This window comes from Boeremia exigua (assembly GCF_020726555.1).
Source record: "Boeremia exigua strain MPI-SDFR-AT-0100 chromosome Unknown C7974scaffold_7, whole genome shotgun sequence".
Lineage (NCBI taxonomy): Eukaryota > Fungi > Ascomycota > Dothideomycetes > Pleosporales > Didymellaceae > Boeremia > Boeremia exigua.
Window position 1 is genome coordinate 2,193,757 of NW_025763524.1, and position 16,855 is coordinate 2,210,611.

General features: G+C 49.8%; 6 protein-coding genes across 6 annotated transcripts; 4 read left to right on the plus strand and 2 right to left on the minus strand.

The window, feature by feature from the left end:
- Positions 1 to 1,902: 1,902 nt before the first annotated feature.
- Positions 1,903 to 3,912, plus strand: C7974DRAFT_209654 (POT family-domain-containing protein). Its single transcript, XM_046136942.1, has 2 exons — positions 1,903 to 2,087; positions 2,140 to 3,912. Exons 1-2 carry the CDS (start codon positions 2,009 to 2,011, stop codon positions 3,708 to 3,710), a joined length of 1,650 nt encoding a protein of 549 aa, XP_045996701.1. The 5' UTR covers positions 1,903 to 2,008; the 3' UTR covers positions 3,711 to 3,912.
- Positions 3,813 to 4,806, minus strand: C7974DRAFT_209651 (uncharacterized protein). Its single transcript, XM_046136941.1, has 2 exons — positions 4,122 to 4,806; positions 3,813 to 4,075 (listed from the first exon to the last, which is right to left on the minus strand). Exons 1-2 carry the CDS (start codon positions 4,627 to 4,629, stop codon positions 3,915 to 3,917), a joined length of 669 nt encoding a protein of 222 aa, XP_045996702.1. The 5' UTR covers positions 4,630 to 4,806; the 3' UTR covers positions 3,813 to 3,914.
- A 154-nt stretch (positions 4,807 to 4,960) lies between these two features.
- C7974DRAFT_396965 (uncharacterized protein) lies at positions 4,961 to 6,299 on the plus strand. Its single transcript, XM_046142133.1, has 2 exons — positions 4,961 to 5,810; positions 5,901 to 6,299. Exons 1-2 carry the CDS (start codon positions 5,327 to 5,329, stop codon positions 6,056 to 6,058), a joined length of 642 nt encoding a protein of 213 aa, XP_045996703.1. The 5' UTR covers positions 4,961 to 5,326; the 3' UTR covers positions 6,059 to 6,299.
- A 234-nt stretch (positions 6,300 to 6,533) lies between these two features.
- Positions 6,534 to 7,828, plus strand: C7974DRAFT_396966 (uncharacterized protein). The gene has a single exon (XM_046142134.1). The coding sequence runs from the start codon at positions 6,559 to 6,561 to the stop codon at positions 7,702 to 7,704; it is 1,146 nt and encodes a 381-aa protein (XP_045996704.1). The 5' UTR covers positions 6,534 to 6,558; the 3' UTR covers positions 7,705 to 7,828.
- A 493-nt stretch (positions 7,829 to 8,321) lies between these two features.
- On the minus strand, positions 8,322 to 10,717 carry C7974DRAFT_464243 (ent-kaurene oxidase). The gene is made up of 5 exons (XM_046146261.1): positions 10,243 to 10,717; positions 10,090 to 10,192; positions 9,969 to 10,037; positions 9,309 to 9,911; positions 8,322 to 9,250 (listed from the first exon to the last, which is right to left on the minus strand). The coding sequence occupies exons 1-5, from the start codon at positions 10,609 to 10,611 to the stop codon at positions 8,808 to 8,810; spliced, it is 1,587 nt and encodes a 528-aa protein (XP_045996705.1). The 5' UTR covers positions 10,612 to 10,717; the 3' UTR covers positions 8,322 to 8,807.
- Positions 10,718 to 15,142: 4,425 nt separating this feature from the next.
- Positions 15,143 to 16,740, plus strand: C7974DRAFT_434884 (uncharacterized protein; the record flags this gene model as incomplete). Its single annotated transcript, XM_046145018.1, has 2 exons — positions 15,143 to 15,858; positions 15,912 to 16,740. 2 exons carry the CDS (start codon positions 15,143 to 15,145, stop codon positions 16,738 to 16,740), a joined length of 1,545 nt encoding a protein of 514 aa, XP_045996706.1.
- Positions 16,741 to 16,855: the final 115 nt, after the last annotated feature.

The window sequence follows — 16,855 nt, forward strand, 5'->3', positions numbered from 1 at the left end:
AGGGTGCTGGTTGATGTCTGCGCAAGATCGACGTGGACACGTGGTGCATACGTTACCGAGGGATGTAGAATCACTCCACCTACCAGGCACCGATATATTCGAGTGACGTGACACTGTCTTGATGTTAACTCATCATCGATATTCACTGGGCTCTCGTCGCTCGAGGCACCATGGGAAATTCAATATACCAACACCACAAATATAGCATTTTGATTTGCGATACGAGCACCACGTCCATTTGGGGGCGCGTTACAACGGCCGATCGTGCGACTCACAACCCGGCCGCTTGTCCTGGTTTCAGCCGCTTCACTGATGGGCAGATCTTGTGCGACGGCGAACGGTTTACTCGGCTGCTGCTGCATCTGCATCTGAATCATCAGCTGAAATGAGAAAATGAGGCTGTTTGGGGCGGGGCGGCAGGGCCATCAGATGTAGTCATGCGTAGGACGTGAAACTTGGGGATCATGGGCAGCGCGGGATGTGGTGCAGCGAGCGCAAGAGCAGCGCCACACAGGTGCCGGCGATGCGTGAGATGGAAATGCATGAATTGCGACTTTTGGATGACAGAAAACAATAGGTCGGCAATGATTCCAGTGAGAGTGGGGCCGCTTGCCGGCAGAGTGGAGGACGCGAATGACTAGCGAACTAGCGCTCTTCTCCAGCTCCTCCCTCGACGTTCCAGACTTCACAAACAATGAACTGCAGCCTCAAGCGCAATTCCCCAGATCGCCCAAACTTCGTCTGTCTCTGACCGTTACTTTGGTAAAAGACATGCAGCTTGCCATCAGTTTAGTCGAGAAGCGTCGCACAGGTGTTACTTAGGGCGCATACAAGTCTTTGTTTGCGTCCCATTGCCACGGTCTGCGAAACATGCACCAGCAAGCAACAACCTGGAGAATCTATCAGCTGCTGTCTTCTGCCCTACGTTAGTTCTCCTGAACTATCGTCGTGCGTTGAGATATCGCGCAGCGGTCTCTCAGCTGGCGGTGAGGACGTCAAGAAGCCACCGACGCAGGCTCGATCACAGCTATTGGTCTCGAGAACTCGACGCCACAACCTGCTGACCGTCAAGTCCACCACGCGATGCCGATTCACAGCATGCGTTGGCTGGCTCAAACGGCACCGAGGTCACAGTCTACCGGCGCGTCCGCGCCCAAGCAGCAGTGCGGGCCCAACTCCGCGGGTTAGGCGAAGCCTCGAGGCTCGCTTCAGCCGCCATTTCAGCCGCCGCTCAGCCCGCACGCCTGGTTACAGGTGGTAGACTGCTTGTTCAAACGCACGTTGGCCATTCGGAAGCTCACACTCACGTAATAGGCCGACCGGCAGGTCTGGGCGCAACGAAAACGGCCTTGTACAACGTGGGCGCCGACTATTGTGGAAATGCCTAGTTATGCATCTGCGTAGCAGATCATATTGGGTGGTATCCGTTGGCTTGTCCTGTAGGTAGTCTTGAACAGTTGCCGCAGTGTACAGGAACAGCATCACCTAGACTTTCGTTGCACTAATTCGGAAGCGCCGCATCGAAAGTAAACCTTCATCATAGTTTCGACACAGCCTCGAGGTTTTCAAGCTTGCATGCTGGTTACAAGTTTGAGTACGCCCACTTACTTAACGCAGTGCGCCTGACCGCATGACATTTGTTTTCGGTTTTACACAAACGCAGATTGCAGGCGCCTTTACCTCTGGATACTTCTTTAAATACCTCCGGCTCCACATCAAGTTGTCGGCACTTATACTAAATTGGATTAAAACGCTCATCGCGTTTTTGCCAGACAAGTTTACGGAACCAGAGCCTTCCAGCGAGGCTCTTCATCGGCAGTATGAATCACAAGGACTGCAAGCGGAAGCCAGCCCTTTCACCAAACTCCACATGCTGTACCGGGTATGAATTCGTCGCGGCGCCTTGCATAACTATTGCTAACAGTGCTATAGCGATTCGGCAACTACGAGTACGAGATCGTCGAAAACATTCGTCGGCATCAATGACTTGCGGCGTGTTCGAGATGACATGCCGTGGCAGCTGTGGGTGGTGGCGGTGATTGCCTTCTGGGAACGTGCGGCGTTTTGGGGTATCACAGGCCCATGGCGTAGGATGACTACCTGTTGCGAGAGTTCTTTCAGGCTAACAGTCACGCGCAGAAAACTACATGCAACATCCCCCTCACTACGAGGAAGGCCAAACACCCGGAGCGCTCGGTCTCGGCCAGGCAATGGCTACGAGGATTTATTGTGCCTTCTATATCCTATACTACACCACTCCAACCTTATTCGCTATTCTGGCTGACAGCTGGCTGGGCCACTTCACCACGTTGATGATCAGCGTTGCCATCTACAGTCTTGGTTGTGCAGCACTGACTGTGAGTTCGATACCCAGCCAACTGGACAAAGGGTGGGGGCTACCTGGTCTCATCCTCGCAATGGTACTGATTGCGCTGGGAGGCGGCGGCTTCCGTGCCATCATGGTGCCTTTCATCGCTGACCAATACACCGAAGACAAATCGACCATTAAGACACTCAAGACCGGCGAAGAAGTTATCACCGACCGACAACTCACCCTCCAATACATCTACAACCTGTACTTCTGGGTGGGAAACTTGGGTTCTTTGTCTTGGTTTTTGACTGTCTATCTCGAATTACACACCGGCTTCACGTCAGCGTACTCACTGTGCCTTGGTTTCATGGTCGTTGCGGCCGTCATGCTTGTATTTGGGCAGCGGTGGTACATCAAGACCCCACACGAAGGCAACGTGCTCCCTGCAGCCACCAAGATCGTCGTCTGTGCCTGTCGCAACGGCTTCAAAATGGATCATGCTCAGCCCGAGTACCAGCTCGCACACCGCCAGAACACTGTCTCCTGGACCGGTCAGCTTGTCAACGAGGTTACCCGAGGTCTGAAGGCCTGTCGAGTTCTCATCGCATTCGTCGTCTTCTACGTCTGTTTTGATCAGATGCAGAACAATTTAATCTCCCAAGCAGCCGAGATGGAGACTCATGGCACCCCGAACGACTTGGTGCCGGCCATGAATCAGGCGGGCTGCATTGTGTTCGCGCCTCTTATTCAGGAAGTCCTTTATCCGTTCCTCCACCGCCGACGCATCTACCTCCGACCTGTCACACGCATCACTATTGGCTTCTGTTTTGTTGCTTCATCCATGCTGTATGCTACGACTATCCAGCATTTTATCTACTCTTCTCCCGGTGCCAAGATCAACGTCTGGATCCAGGCACCACTCTACATCCTTCTTGCTATCGGCGAGGTGTTCGCGATGGTCACTGCTCTGGAGTACGCCTACGACCACTCGCCCAAAGACATGAAGGCTGTTGTGCAAGCCGCCAGCCTGCTTATTGCTGGTGTTGGCTCAACCGTTGCCATGGCGCTCACACCGGTTGCACACGCCCCGCTAATGGTCATTTTCTACGCTTCTCTGACTGGTGCGATGGTCGTTACTACAGTCATTTTCTTTGTTATTTTCCGGCACTACGACCAGCCCACTGTAAAAGACGAGGAGCGCCCGACTTCATCGCTTGGAGAAACTGCAGCTGGTACCGGTCTTTTGGATGCAGGTGCAACGAGCGCGGCTGCATCTCAAATTGGCTTGCGGCAACAGTCTACCATCTCAAGTGTTGTACCTATCACCGACGTCATTACTGACTTACCATCGGTCGATGAAAAGAAGAGGCCCAGTGTTGAGGTAAAAAGTGTTGCCTAGCTTCTGTTTCATTTCGTCTACCTGTATATCAACTTGCATTTCGCGGCGTCATACATGGATGAGCTCACGCTCCGGTCTCCTACTATACTACATCTGTTTTGCTTTTCGTTTCAAAAGTTAAGGGTCATTCATATCTCCCTTCCATCATAGCATATGCATACATACGCAACTGCGCAAGCGGTGTTCAATCAGTACATACTATCATCACACCTCAACATCCCTTTCCGCAGCTCTGACCTCCTTGTCATGCTTCTTCTTTACCAGCTTCAACATCACCGTGTTGTACACTAAGAACAATCCCGCCGTAACCACTGAGCAGGCTCCCGTGACTATCACGGTCACCCTCGCTGTCACCGAATACTGCCCTACATCCGTTAGCTCCCACCTACATCAGCAACTCAGACTACTTACCATCCTGCGCACTATACACATTCACCAGCGTCCCCACCAGTCCCGCAATGCTATTCAGCAACGCTGGCAAGAAAATCCGATTTATGACCCACACGTAGTTACGCCGGTGAATCCACCACAGCACCGCGCAGCCCAGCACGCCGCCCGCGCACGCCGCGCCCGCCACCCAAAGCAGCGGCACGTTACGAGCGGTCGCTAATGCTTTTGCCTTGAGTGTCGTATCTGCCTTATCGTCGAGCGCGGAGCGCGACAAGGAGTTGAACGTTGCAGGGAACACGAGGTAGCCGGCTAGTAGCACCCAGACAGCAGCAGAGGCGAGGATGTTGTGGAGTGGTGGCACAGTGTCAAGGCCAAGGAGCATATCAATGTAGCGGGTGCGAGCTGTGGTGCGGCGGCGCTGTAGGGCGGGGCGGGGCGGAGATGCAAGCGCGGGGGAGGAGGGTGCGTCGTGAGGTTGGTCGCGGGCGACTTTCTCGTCCTCGACGGACGCTCGGTTTGAGGAACGCATGGCCAGCTTCTTCGTGGCGGAACAAAGACAGTTGCCAGCACAGAGCGCAAGCTCACCCGTTTTTCTACTTCACATCTTCACGGGGGCATGGTTGTTGCCAGGTACCGCGCCAGGTACAAAACCTGCTCGCGAACTCAAACTCCTTGTGGCGTCGCCATACATCTGACAAGAGTTGCTACAGGTTCGGTTGCTACCTGCCACTTGTATCTCGCCAACCGTTGGCAGGTTGCATGATGGAAGCAGGGGTGTTGATTGCCGATCCCCGTTGCGTCATAGGCAGGGGTACATACCTACACTCTACCTATCGCACGCCTCAACAGCACAACTTCCCCAGCTTGTCCGCCGCGAGAAAGTCACTTCGCGACTACGAGACACGTTGCGCTTCCTTGCGCGACTTGCCGCCGTGGTTACCGTGCCATCTGTCTTTTTAATCTAACAACCCCGCGGGCAACCCTGCGGTTAATATAGGATGCGGAAGCGCGACGCGAAAGCGCCTGATCGGGGGAAAAGGACAGGTATGAAATCGGGTCGAAGACGTATATAGCCTGCTCTGGGAATGAAACTGTTCGTTTTCTAGTTCAAAGAAGAAGTCGAGCTGTTCTGTGCTTCGATCCTTTTCTCTAGAGTCAGGTACTTACTCAGCACTGTCGACCCACCTTTCACAATTCACCCACGGCACCAAACCGGACTTGGCAAGATGAAGCTCCTCGCGTTCATTCCCGTCCTCGCAGCATCCGCGCTCGCAGCAGCAGCAGATGCCGCACCTGACTCCGACGCGCCACCCGCCGACCCAACGCCCGCCGGCGCTCTCTGGACCGCAACCTGGAACAGCACTACCCTGACTCCCTTCAAAACCAGCTGCGCTACAAAATCCACCTACAAAGCCGCCATCTACAAGCTCTCCCAGCTCTACCCGGACCTGGAGGACTACGCGCCAACGCTCAAGGTCTTCTACAACAAGCAGCTCTACCCCGGGTCCTGGTCTGGCGTGGACAAGCACGGCAACGAGCGTGAGCTGCTGATGATGGATGCTGCGGCCCTGCCAAAGAAGGTGCGCAACTGGATCCAGACCCAGGGGACGCAGAGGCACTACAGTGTGCATGGGGAAGTCGTGTTTTTTGCACCCGGCGCGGTTTACCCGCTGCTGCCGCTGTGGGTAGAGGGCGACGAGGGATGTGGAGGTGAGTGCTAAGTCTCCCCTTTTCTGAGTTCTTTTTCTCTCCGATGTGTTTCGTTTTCGCATTTATCTTGACGGGTTGCTGACTTGGCAGGCGTGTTCGAGGGGCTGGAGACGTATTCAAATGTGCCCGATGATGGGAAGACGATCGGGAAAATCAGTCATAAGGAGATTGGTGATGGTGAGGTTGAGTTTACGGTTGAGGCAATGAAGGTTGAGTTGGCGGGGACTGGGGAGAGAAGCGAGCTTTGATGGCGGGCATGAGCCTGCGGTTTGCATTCGTGGCGGCGTTTTGGATGAGATTTTTGGGACGTGAGTCCGCGACTGTGTTTTTTGAAGCAGATGTGCCAGTTATGTTCTTACTTCACGCGCCAACATATTGCGTACGTAGTTGAGCTGCCAGCCGGACAATTGTTTCCACAATCATAGAGTACAGTAGGGATAGGAATTCAACGTTCCGCATTTGTGCTTAACAACAATACCTAGATCGCAGCACATTTTTATGTATTTTATAGAGGTTATTGAACATTATCACTTCTATCTACAATAGTATTTATAGTTATTACACTAAGGAAATACATATCTTAGTGTTCGCGTGCATAAAGCTGAGACGTGCACGGGACGCACAGACACTGTGGCGTTATGAGTCGGCATGACGTATCATTGGTCATGTTCGCATAATATAATACCGCTATCTCTGTCCAGTCCGTAACTTCTTCTCCCCAGACGCCCACCTTGAGAGCACCATCAAGATGACAAAGAACACTGGAGACGCGTTTGGCCGACTTCCCGAGGAGCTCAGAATCAAAATTATCAAACTCACACCAGACTCCTTGTCACTACGGAGCTTGGCCCACGCGTCGCCCGCCATGGGCAGAGTGCTCGATAGATATCCGCTCAAAATTGTGGAGGTGATCCTAAACGCTAGCATTCCTTTAGCGACTTGTCGCATAATATACGCAGTTTACAAAGGGCGGTTTTCGCGCTTTCCAGCATCCTTATCTGAGGCTCAGAAGGTAGCGGAAATCGACTCGACCAAGGTTGACGAAATGCATTCGTCCAGGCTTGATCAAGCCGCTGCGGTACGGTCTTTGCTCGCCACCATTGAGAATGTCCATGCCTGGTCCCATGCCTGCCTCGAACATTTAATAGAAAAATCAATGGAGCTACGGCCCTCCACGCTCATCAAGAATGGGGCTGGCCGTACATCTCGGGAAGAATTTGAAAAGGCCGAGAGTCGCAAAGACTACCTGCCACAGTATACCGGCCCCCCTTTGTGGGTGGAAGAGCAACGAATGATCAAAGCATTCTGGCGACTGCAGTTCTTGTTGGAACTTCAGGACGCCGGTAACAATGGCCGCCTGGGCACCTATTGGTCGGGGCAAGAAGTTGACATGCTGTTCGGGAGTAGCCCGGATGGCTTTTACGACGTATCCGGCTTCGAGCGAGAGCAGATTCTGACCGCCTGCGATTTCCTCGGCGCAGTCACCTCTAGGACTATTCCTTCAGTGGAAGCTGTTCACGACAACGCTCGTAGTTTGCCAGCAATACATTGGGTTGAACGGGCAGTGCCAAGGTGTACCTGTGCCGAGCCTCCCTTTTTCGAGCTCAACAAGGATGCCTTTAGTCAGGGACCAGACAACCTAAACCGAGCGCCATGGTCGTACCACTTCCATCACGCCATGTCCACCACCGATGGATGGCTTGATGGGTGCCCACTCACGCTCGTTTATCCCTTTCGGCACTGGCGCAAGTATGGATTCGCCATATGGGATGAAAAGCGCATGGCCGACCTAGGCATGCGGCACCCAAAAAGAAGGGCAATCGGATCGAACTCGCTACCCTACTCTTTTAGATGGTGGAGCATCCTAACTACGGAAGATCTACGTGAGGACTGATCTAATCAATCGTCGAGCCAGTTTTCCGCAGAGATCCGGGTCCAGTACAATCAACACAAGATCAAGATACGCAATAGAAAGAGATGACCAACAGAACAATCTGAGCGACTAAACAATGTGAACCATAGAACTTGGTGTAGGATATCCTTGACAGGAGGCATTCGTGATAGTGAACATGTTTCGTGCGTGTACGACGTGAACAGCTGAACAACTGCAAGGAGGTATTGTCACCTGATATAGAATGTTTTGGCTCCTTTATAATTGAACAGAGGAGGTCAACGCATTACCGGATGATCGAATGCGAATAAACAGGAATGCAGGAAAGTGAGGTCCTGCGCAACAGCTACGCCTGAGATCTCCGTCCGTGGTTAGAGGTTGAGAAGAGCCCGCCCAAGATCACGTTTCTGACCTACCTACTTATGCTGCAAATATGATTTCCCCCAACATGATCTACGTACTTCTCACCTCGTCATTCAGCCTCGGCTTTGGAATTGGGGTTTCTTTGACCTACACTGAAGTGCTGATGGTCAACTACGGCTGAAATCCGCAGAACATCGATCTTATCAAAATAGGAGGTGCCATTGGCGCTGTGCTAGGGCCGTTGAATTGCAACTTACTTGACGACAATATGCGCTCTTTGCTGCGCGCAGCAAATGGCATATTAACAAGCCAGAGCACCAGTTTCAAACTTTGATTCCGACAGCTATCATTGTGGGGTCGTACATGGTGGGCGCTGCATCTAGGCTGGTCGTTCTCTCAATACACGTTTACGGCTGTGACTATTGTGGCTACAACTTTCGTGTCCGAGGCAATGACACCAATCCCGGTCCTGCGCTCGTTATTGTGGTTGGCACAAAGATTATCGTCTCGTTTGGAGTTGCGTATGGTTGAAACCACTCATGATTATGGATCGGCATTCGAAGTGTTGGTTGGTAGTTTTGTTGACATTTTCTTACTTGGTATCCCAGTGTACTATTTTTACCAAGTGGCGCGTTACACAACACCCAAGGGAGATTGAGAAAGGCTGGGTGGCTTGTCGATGGATGTGTCTATAGTATCATAAAGTCCGGCAACTCAGTTTAAGTTGTGCCACGGCTAGCTTTTCATTCAAACCCTAGAGACTCGAGATTGACCTCCTCCTTTCGACGCCGATACAACAATCTGCTGTCTGGATCGACTCTCAAGTTTACACCCATTATAACAGGCTTGATGCTAGTAATACCAGGCAGCAGCTTCCACTCGTACTTGAGAATAAGATGGATGAGCGCGATCTTTACTTCGTTCGCGGCAAAAAATCGACCGGGGCATGCGTGCATGCCGTGCCCAAAAATTAGGTGTTCAGGGCTTGTAGCAACTAGTTGTGCCTTATTTGCAAACTCTGGCTGTTCCCTTAGACGGAGAAATCGGTAGATATCGAATTTCTCTGGTTCAGGATGGAGTTTTGGGTCCAACATGCCCGTAGCATCAACCATACATCGTTCGCCTTTGCGAATGAAAGTGTTATCGGATAGAGTGATGTCTTTTAGCGCGATTCGTCGCAAGGCAGCTGAATTTCAAGATTATCAGGGGGGATTGAGTTCAAGAAGAGCCGCGAGAAGACGTACTGTAGGTATTTGGCTTTATCCGTTGAGCTTCTTTGATGGTGCTGTCAAGCAGTCGCATTTTGAAAAGTGCGCTCTTTGTCCAACCTTCAACTTGCAGAACGTCTACAATTTCCTTGCGCAATGGTACAAGTACCTCAGAATGAAGTGCTAATAACATCATGGTCTGAGATACTAGATCCGTAGTAGTGTGAATTGCAGCAAACGATAGTGCAAGCTGGAAAGATGCTGGGTCATATGGGTGACACTGGGTCTCCATCTCAGCCCATTCTATGGCATCGTTGTAGGATGGGACCTTCTCTCCTTTTAACCGGGCTTCTTCCTTAAGTTTTCGACGTTGTTCGATGACGGGTGTGATGATGTCGACGGCTTTGTTGAAGTCTCGAGCAACAACAGCGCAGTCTTTCGAAAATAGACGCCAAATAAACCTTAGGGGATAAGGCACAATCGTCATCTTTACTGCTGCCTGGAAAGAGTTGATCGTGTATTCCTTTGTTATCTTGAGCCAATTCTCATCACGGCATAGCTCGGCTCCAAGGAAAACACGAGATGAAAGTCGGGCAACTAGGTCCAAGAGAGGATCCCGTATACGCACTTCCTTCCACTCTAAAAACGATCAGATCCTCTATTATTAATGCTGAGTCATTGAACGAAGAGACTTACCTGATGAGTTGCCGAAAATCAAATCTACAGCATAGGAAGCTTCCGCAGAAAGCGGTTGAGTGATTGTTGCTGTACAGACAACGTCAGCATTACATTACAACCGCTCTAGACAGAGCCTTACCTAGGTACTTGTTGAGATGCTTCTTAGCAACTACTTGTACGATTTGTCCATGATGGGCGATAAAGCCGAAAGGTTGAAAGCCTGGGATGTGCGCATGGAAATCCTGTTAAATTATTATGTTAATATTCAAAACTTTGTAGTTGGGGCTAATACCCGATTAACAGCCTCTCCAAAACTCAACCCCTCTTCGTTGCGCATCAAATTGATAGCAGAGGGTGGAAGAATAAGAGCTTCACCTAACTCGTTAATTATCCTGAATGGTTTCCCAGGGAATTTTCGCTGTGCTTCGCCAAAAATTCCCACACCATTTTTCATAAAATCCAGTTGCTTGAAAAGTCGAAGTTGAAATCGATGAGGAGGGTTTGCGAGTGGATATTTGGATTTTTTAGGCCGAAATCCAATAAAGGTAAGAGCCAAAACCAAAAGTGCGGCTGAAACTACGGGGGGCAGGCTTAGCATATTCGTACTATAGTATAACCTAAGAGATAGTTCAGCCTCGTTCGATGATACGTTAAAAGACATTGTTAAGTTGCAGCTGTCTACAGACTGGAGTGTAGTAAGAGAACAAGACGATTATTTGCATGTAGCAAGAGCACCCCCTCAATACTTCTATAGATTTGTAGACTGCACTACCGCCTTAGTATATACTGATTACTACTTGCTTTATGCAATTAACAAATTAGTAATATCTGACCCTCCGTTGCTCCCGAGTTACAGGTTATGTCTTAATTAGGAAATTATCTACGTTAGAGAAGCTTTCTTAACCAGAGAGAAGTAATTAGGCCCGATACATGCATTAGGGGCAGTGTCTATAGCGCGACATGACATTAGCTGTAGGCGCTAATAGGGTCTAAGGTGTAAGATGCATATAAGACCCGTTGTAAGTAATCTAGAAGGTGGATTCGTTGTTCAATAGCTAAGATTTGTGTCGGAGGGTCGGAAACTGTAGGGATCAGGCTGAGCTGGCGTAGTGCCGGCCGACCCACTCTGTTTGATCTCATCCGGCACCGACTTTTTGATTGCAGCTGCGGCAGCGCTGGTGACAACGCCAGCAGCACTGCTCGCAGCGGACGCGGCAGCGCTCTACGCGGCGGCGTCATCAACACAGCGCCCCAGCAAACCATCGTCCTGCTCGTCAACTTCAAAAACAACGGCTCGCAAATCTTCCCCAACGTGTCGGCCCAGATCTCCGCCTTCCGCGAAAAGGGCCGGTCGTCAAAAAAGGACCCTGCCTGCTCAAGATATGCAGCAAACATGCCGTTATCGGCTTCGATCCCGAAATCGTCCTTGCTATCGGCAGGCACTAGTACCGAGGTTGCATATGACCTCAATCTACTAATCCGCATACTTCAAAAGATCTTTTATATCTTACTAGCTAGCAACTAGCAACCCCTACTTAGCAAAGGCCTCTTTTAGTACTATACTGGCAGTTGAACGCTTGAGCCACTTGCTTACAGTAGACGATTGCTGGTCGATATTGAAGTCTACGACAAAACTTCAAGAGGATCGTGGCATCTGCTCGGCCGTCTCCGTTGGCACGATATCGTTTCCCCTATCACTGCTGCTATCACCGTTCTGCTGCTGGCTTTGGACCCATTTACTCAGCAAATCATTCAGAGGACCAGCTGCACGGAAGCTGTGGTCAATACATATGCCGAGGCTTATCTCTGCCGCGTGCAGTATGGTGGTAGTGATGGCAATATAACTTCTCTTTCGTTCACGGACCGCGCAGACAGCTAGGAAGCATTTCGATATCTAATGAATAGGTGGGTCAATAAGATGTTACAGTGCCCCAAAGGCAGCTCCACGTTTGAAGAATTTTCAACGCTAGGATGGGCCAGCTCATGTTACAACGTGTCGAACCTGCTGATTATCCAACAGCCAAAAGACATTAGCATTTGAGAAGGAGATATCTATCGGAACTCAACTGTTACATTGCCAGGCCGCAGGAGAGAACATGGAGGCACACGCGATCTCAAACTCGTGGGCTTCCATGACAATAGCTTTGCGGTGGACGCATGTGCCTTTACCTCAGTCAGTTTAACAGCTCCAATATCCTGGATGCCGCCTTACGCATATCGCTACCATGTACGTCCTGTCACAAAAACCTTGAAGGCTGAAGTCAGAACCGGGAGCTTGCTCGAAACCATGGTATCGCAGGCTGAGCTTGCAAACATTGGTTCTGAAGGAGCTGACGTTGAATTCAGCATTTGATCCCGACAATTGCAATAGAAGTAATTAGTACTGGTTGCATCTTTCTCCACAGGTCAACTGAGCCATTGACAAGAGAATTAGAATCCATGGTGTAGCCCGCACTCGATCCTTCGATAACCCCTTTGCTTTCGATATAGCGAAAGATCGAGAAAGCTAGCATGAAAATGTGACTCACACATACCGTGAAGATTTCGATGTTGTTCTTCACCTGAAACGTGGGGATTCCAAGGATAAGGTTGACCCCGTTGCCAAGTACAGCGAGACCAAAAGCGACCGGTACAGCATAGGAGTTAGGGACTCGGTAGACCTCCGGGATGACGCAAGCATGGAGTCTCATAGAACAACGCTGTAAACAGGTTGTGTAACAGCTTGTGAGTACATCTATTAATGGTCAGCAAGTACGTACGACTCCATGATAAAAGTACAAATCGCTTGAAGAGTGACAATGCGGAAAAAACCAAAGTTCGTGATTTTTTCTGGGGTCTACATAGCGAACTCTATGGTATGAAGGTAGAGAGATCTTTAGTTCGTATCAGACACTGCATCACAGGGGCATAGCGCAGCTTGGAATTGAGACTATACCTTGTATCAGCCTCTTGTTATAGTGCAATGAAGTCCGTCCTCACAAGCCCTGAATTCTTGTGGCACTATAGGCCTCCATAGCAAGCCATTGCATTATATCTGAAAAGTCACCAAAGCCGACCTCAGGATGAATCTCTGTCGCTACCCAGGTAAGGGCTGGCATTCAGCGTCTAATCCTAGCACGCGAAGATCCGAACCCCGCAGGATTGACCGCGAACAGACAAGCCCTCAAAGTCACTTTAGTCAGCGTTTCGAGCATTTGGCGTCACACATATATCTGGTCGGCGTATGAAAGCTACGCTGGTCTGTGCGGTTGCTGTCGTGGCTGGTAGTTGCCTGGTGTGTGTCCCGCAACGTGTCGATGGTTTGCTATCAACGACAGTCGTCCAACATCAACGCCACAGGTATTATCAGGTATTTCTCCTTGGTGTGCACTCAATATGCAGATACCGGATTACACACTACTCTTTCCACATTCTACCTTATATACACGCAATGCAATATCGTCCAGTACTTGGATCTTTTTCTTGCTACTTATATTTCTCCTCCTCGATAGTTTAGTGATGGTAGCTTGATGAGTCTATAGTCTTGAACCCAAATTGTAGTAAGAGGCCAGGTCTAGCTATGTAGTTAGTATAAACACTGATGTAAACTTTGAGTCTATGAAACACTCTAGTATACAGGCTATCCCTTCGGTACTTCCAAGACCAGCAATGTCTATAGCGATCAGAGTTGGAATGGAGCCAATGAGGCTTTGCCAGTCATAGCATGTCATGCTCTGCATGAGCTCAAGGTGAGGCCTATATTTGGCAGTACTTGAAATTCGGGATCCAATATCCTATCACCCTGCGGAACACTTGATACTTAGGCAGCTCTACGCCCATACCATACCACCAGATACGCTGTCCGGGAGAGAAAAAGCCGGCTTTGGATTGCTACAGGAATACGGTGCGCGTGGCGGGTTCTTGTCGAAGAACAGATCTTGTGTGACGCTCATGTCGTGTGTTACCTATGCAGAAGGGTCGCTGCGCGTATCTAGGTTGTCTGTCACTGAGCGTGTACGAATAATCTGCCAATGGGGATTGTTAAGCACACCAGACAAAGCTTCGATATTATGTTAAGTGAGATCTCGTCTTGAACCGAGGAGGGCAGTAGTATCAGTACCCATGTAAGTGATCTTGAGACTGCAGTATACGTTGGTCTCTGAGAAAGGGGCACGTTCGTAGCTGCGGTTGCAGCAACACACTTTGAGGAGCCATCAGCCAAGGCATCGTTGGCCGCAATATTAATACCGTTTATCGAAGTACCGATGTCATTGGTCATAGTGTCTTCGACGATCGTCAGTCATAGCGACGTGGACAGCATTGGTGACAACACTATTCCTTAGTATAGAAGAAAGCCAAGTATAGTTCCATAGTACTGAGTGAGTAGTTATCACGAGTAGTTTGTCTTGCCTTATAATAACAGGAGCTAAAAACAGCTAAATAGTTAAATGGCTTTGGATATCACAATATGCCTCATGGATAAGAGCAGGGTGTTCTAATGATGAACGTACCACAAGTTTCAAGGTCTAATAAATGTGTTCAATAGTGCCGGTCATTCAGCGATGTCATCGCGGAGTTAGACGGATATACCGTGTCTGGCATAGATCCGCCAAGCCACTGCGGTAGAGGATGCGTATTCTTTCAAAAGACAGACCGAAATTTTACATCTGACAGCATGTACTGTTCTAGATAATTTACAACCTTCCACAGATCTGGAATCCGTGTACATCCCCCGAGTTCATAGCTGTGCACTGCAATACACTGTCCACTCGCACTTGTGTCGCTTTGAGTAGGGGCGTTTCTCATTTTGAGGTGTAATTACACCTCAAAATGGGAAATCTAGACGAGATGAAAGCCTGGACAGATGTATGTCTTGACACGAAGAAAACATTGGTAGCTTTACTGCTGCATGTCCTCTTCGGACCAAGAACATTAACACTGAAGCACAGTTCCCACGCATCTTTCTCCGCCCGAACACTATGATCCGCCATGGTGAATCATCGGATGATACGTGATCGGCCCTTCGTAGTTCAGATTGGTATCGTATTCCTGCACAATGTCCGCGTTTTTCGTCCTGCACTACGGTTTCGACGCGGTAACGCCGTGATTCAAAGCTTGAAAATTGCCCGTCAATTTGATGCATTCCTTCATACTTAGGTATATAATTGAGGCGGCCATTTGGTCGTGGGGTTGTGGCACCCAGCGTCTCAACCATGAAGCAACATTTCATTCGCGTCTTTCAGCTCATTGCCTTTCTGCCACTGTCCTCCTGCAGTTCCTTTCTTTTTGAACATGGCACCATCATATCTTTCGATGAGAGCAGTGGAACACTGGAAATGTTACGCGATCACTCCCTTCTTGTTGTAGATGATACTATCGGTGCGATTTTCCCCTCAAACTCTACAGATTTGCTTGAGAATATCGCGATCCCTGCTGGCACTGTATCTATATCTGCAGAGGGTGATATCATATCCCCTGGATACGTGGATACTCATCGTCATGTTTGGCAGACCATTCATCGGTCCATAGGCGGAACACCGACGTTAGCTGAGGACCTCACGCGATGGACGAATACCACACTTGCGGCAGAGATCTACGACACAAAGACATCTTACTACTCGGAACTCGTCGGGCTTTGTGAAGCGGTCAACGCAGGAGTCACTACCATCGTTGATCATGCACCTGGTTCGTTCACAAGCGAGATTGTCGACGCTTATCTTCAAGCCACCAAGGACAGCGGTATCAGAAGTATATTCGCGTACAATTTCGGTGGTTACGAAACCTTCCCGTTCCCTGACCAAATACGACATTTTAGGCAGCTGATGGCTGACGGAACTTTCAACGGAAGTAATATCAGTCCTGGTATCGCGTACGAAAGATGGACCTTTGGCATTGAACCCGAGATTGAAGCTGTTGTCAGCTTAATAAGGTGTGTAATGCGTTCAGGAATTGACTGAAATTTGATGTTAACTGAGTTCTTAGCGATTATGACATTGCTGTCCTCAAGACTCATGCCGTCGGGGGCGTTTACGCGACCGAAAACAACCCGTCTGTACTCTCACAGATAATGCTGCCCAACGGAACCCAACTCTTGAATACTTCAACACCGCTGATTTTCGTACACGGAACGTCTCTGACAGCTACCGATGTTGCGCTGTTGCGCACATTCAATCATCACATGGCATTGGCCCCAGAATTTGAGATGTCTCACTCACGGGAAATAGGCCAGCAGCACCTGGCTTTGGACCAAGCATCTCTCAGCGTTGGAACGCACTACACGAATAGCGGCGACATGGTCACGCAAGCACGAATATGGCTACAAAACGTTCGCGAGCGTTTATTAAGTCACCTTACAACTGAAGAAAGGGTCGTAGCGAATCGCAACCCTATGTCGGCGAACCAGGGATTTTTGTTAGCCACAAGATCGGGGGCTCAAGCGATACGACGTAATGACCTCGGTGTCCTTCGCATCGGAGCCAAAGCTGACATTGTCGTGTATGATGGCAAGGCACCAGGCATGTTAGGTTGGAGTGATCCTGTCACTGCTGTCCTCTTACATTCTCATGTGGGACATGTCAAACATGTCCTCGTTAATGGGGAATTATGGAAACGAGATGGTCGGATTGTACATCAAGGATGTTTGAGCAACGAAAACAACAACATCGAGGAGCAGTTTGTGGACGCTGCAAAAGCAGTTCAGCAGTTCTGGAACAGTCGCCCAGTTTCACTAGCAGGCCCCTTTCTCACAGGCTACCACTATGGGAGGATGCAGGATGTGGACGTTGTGCGAGGCCCAGCAACAGGATACTGAGAGTCGCCCATAGCATGCACTATTCAATTTTAGATTGTAGAGGGTCAATGGCAAGATGTACATCTTTGCAATTACGTGGACGACAATCCAAAGTTGGCTTTGCGCCTCTTCGTCC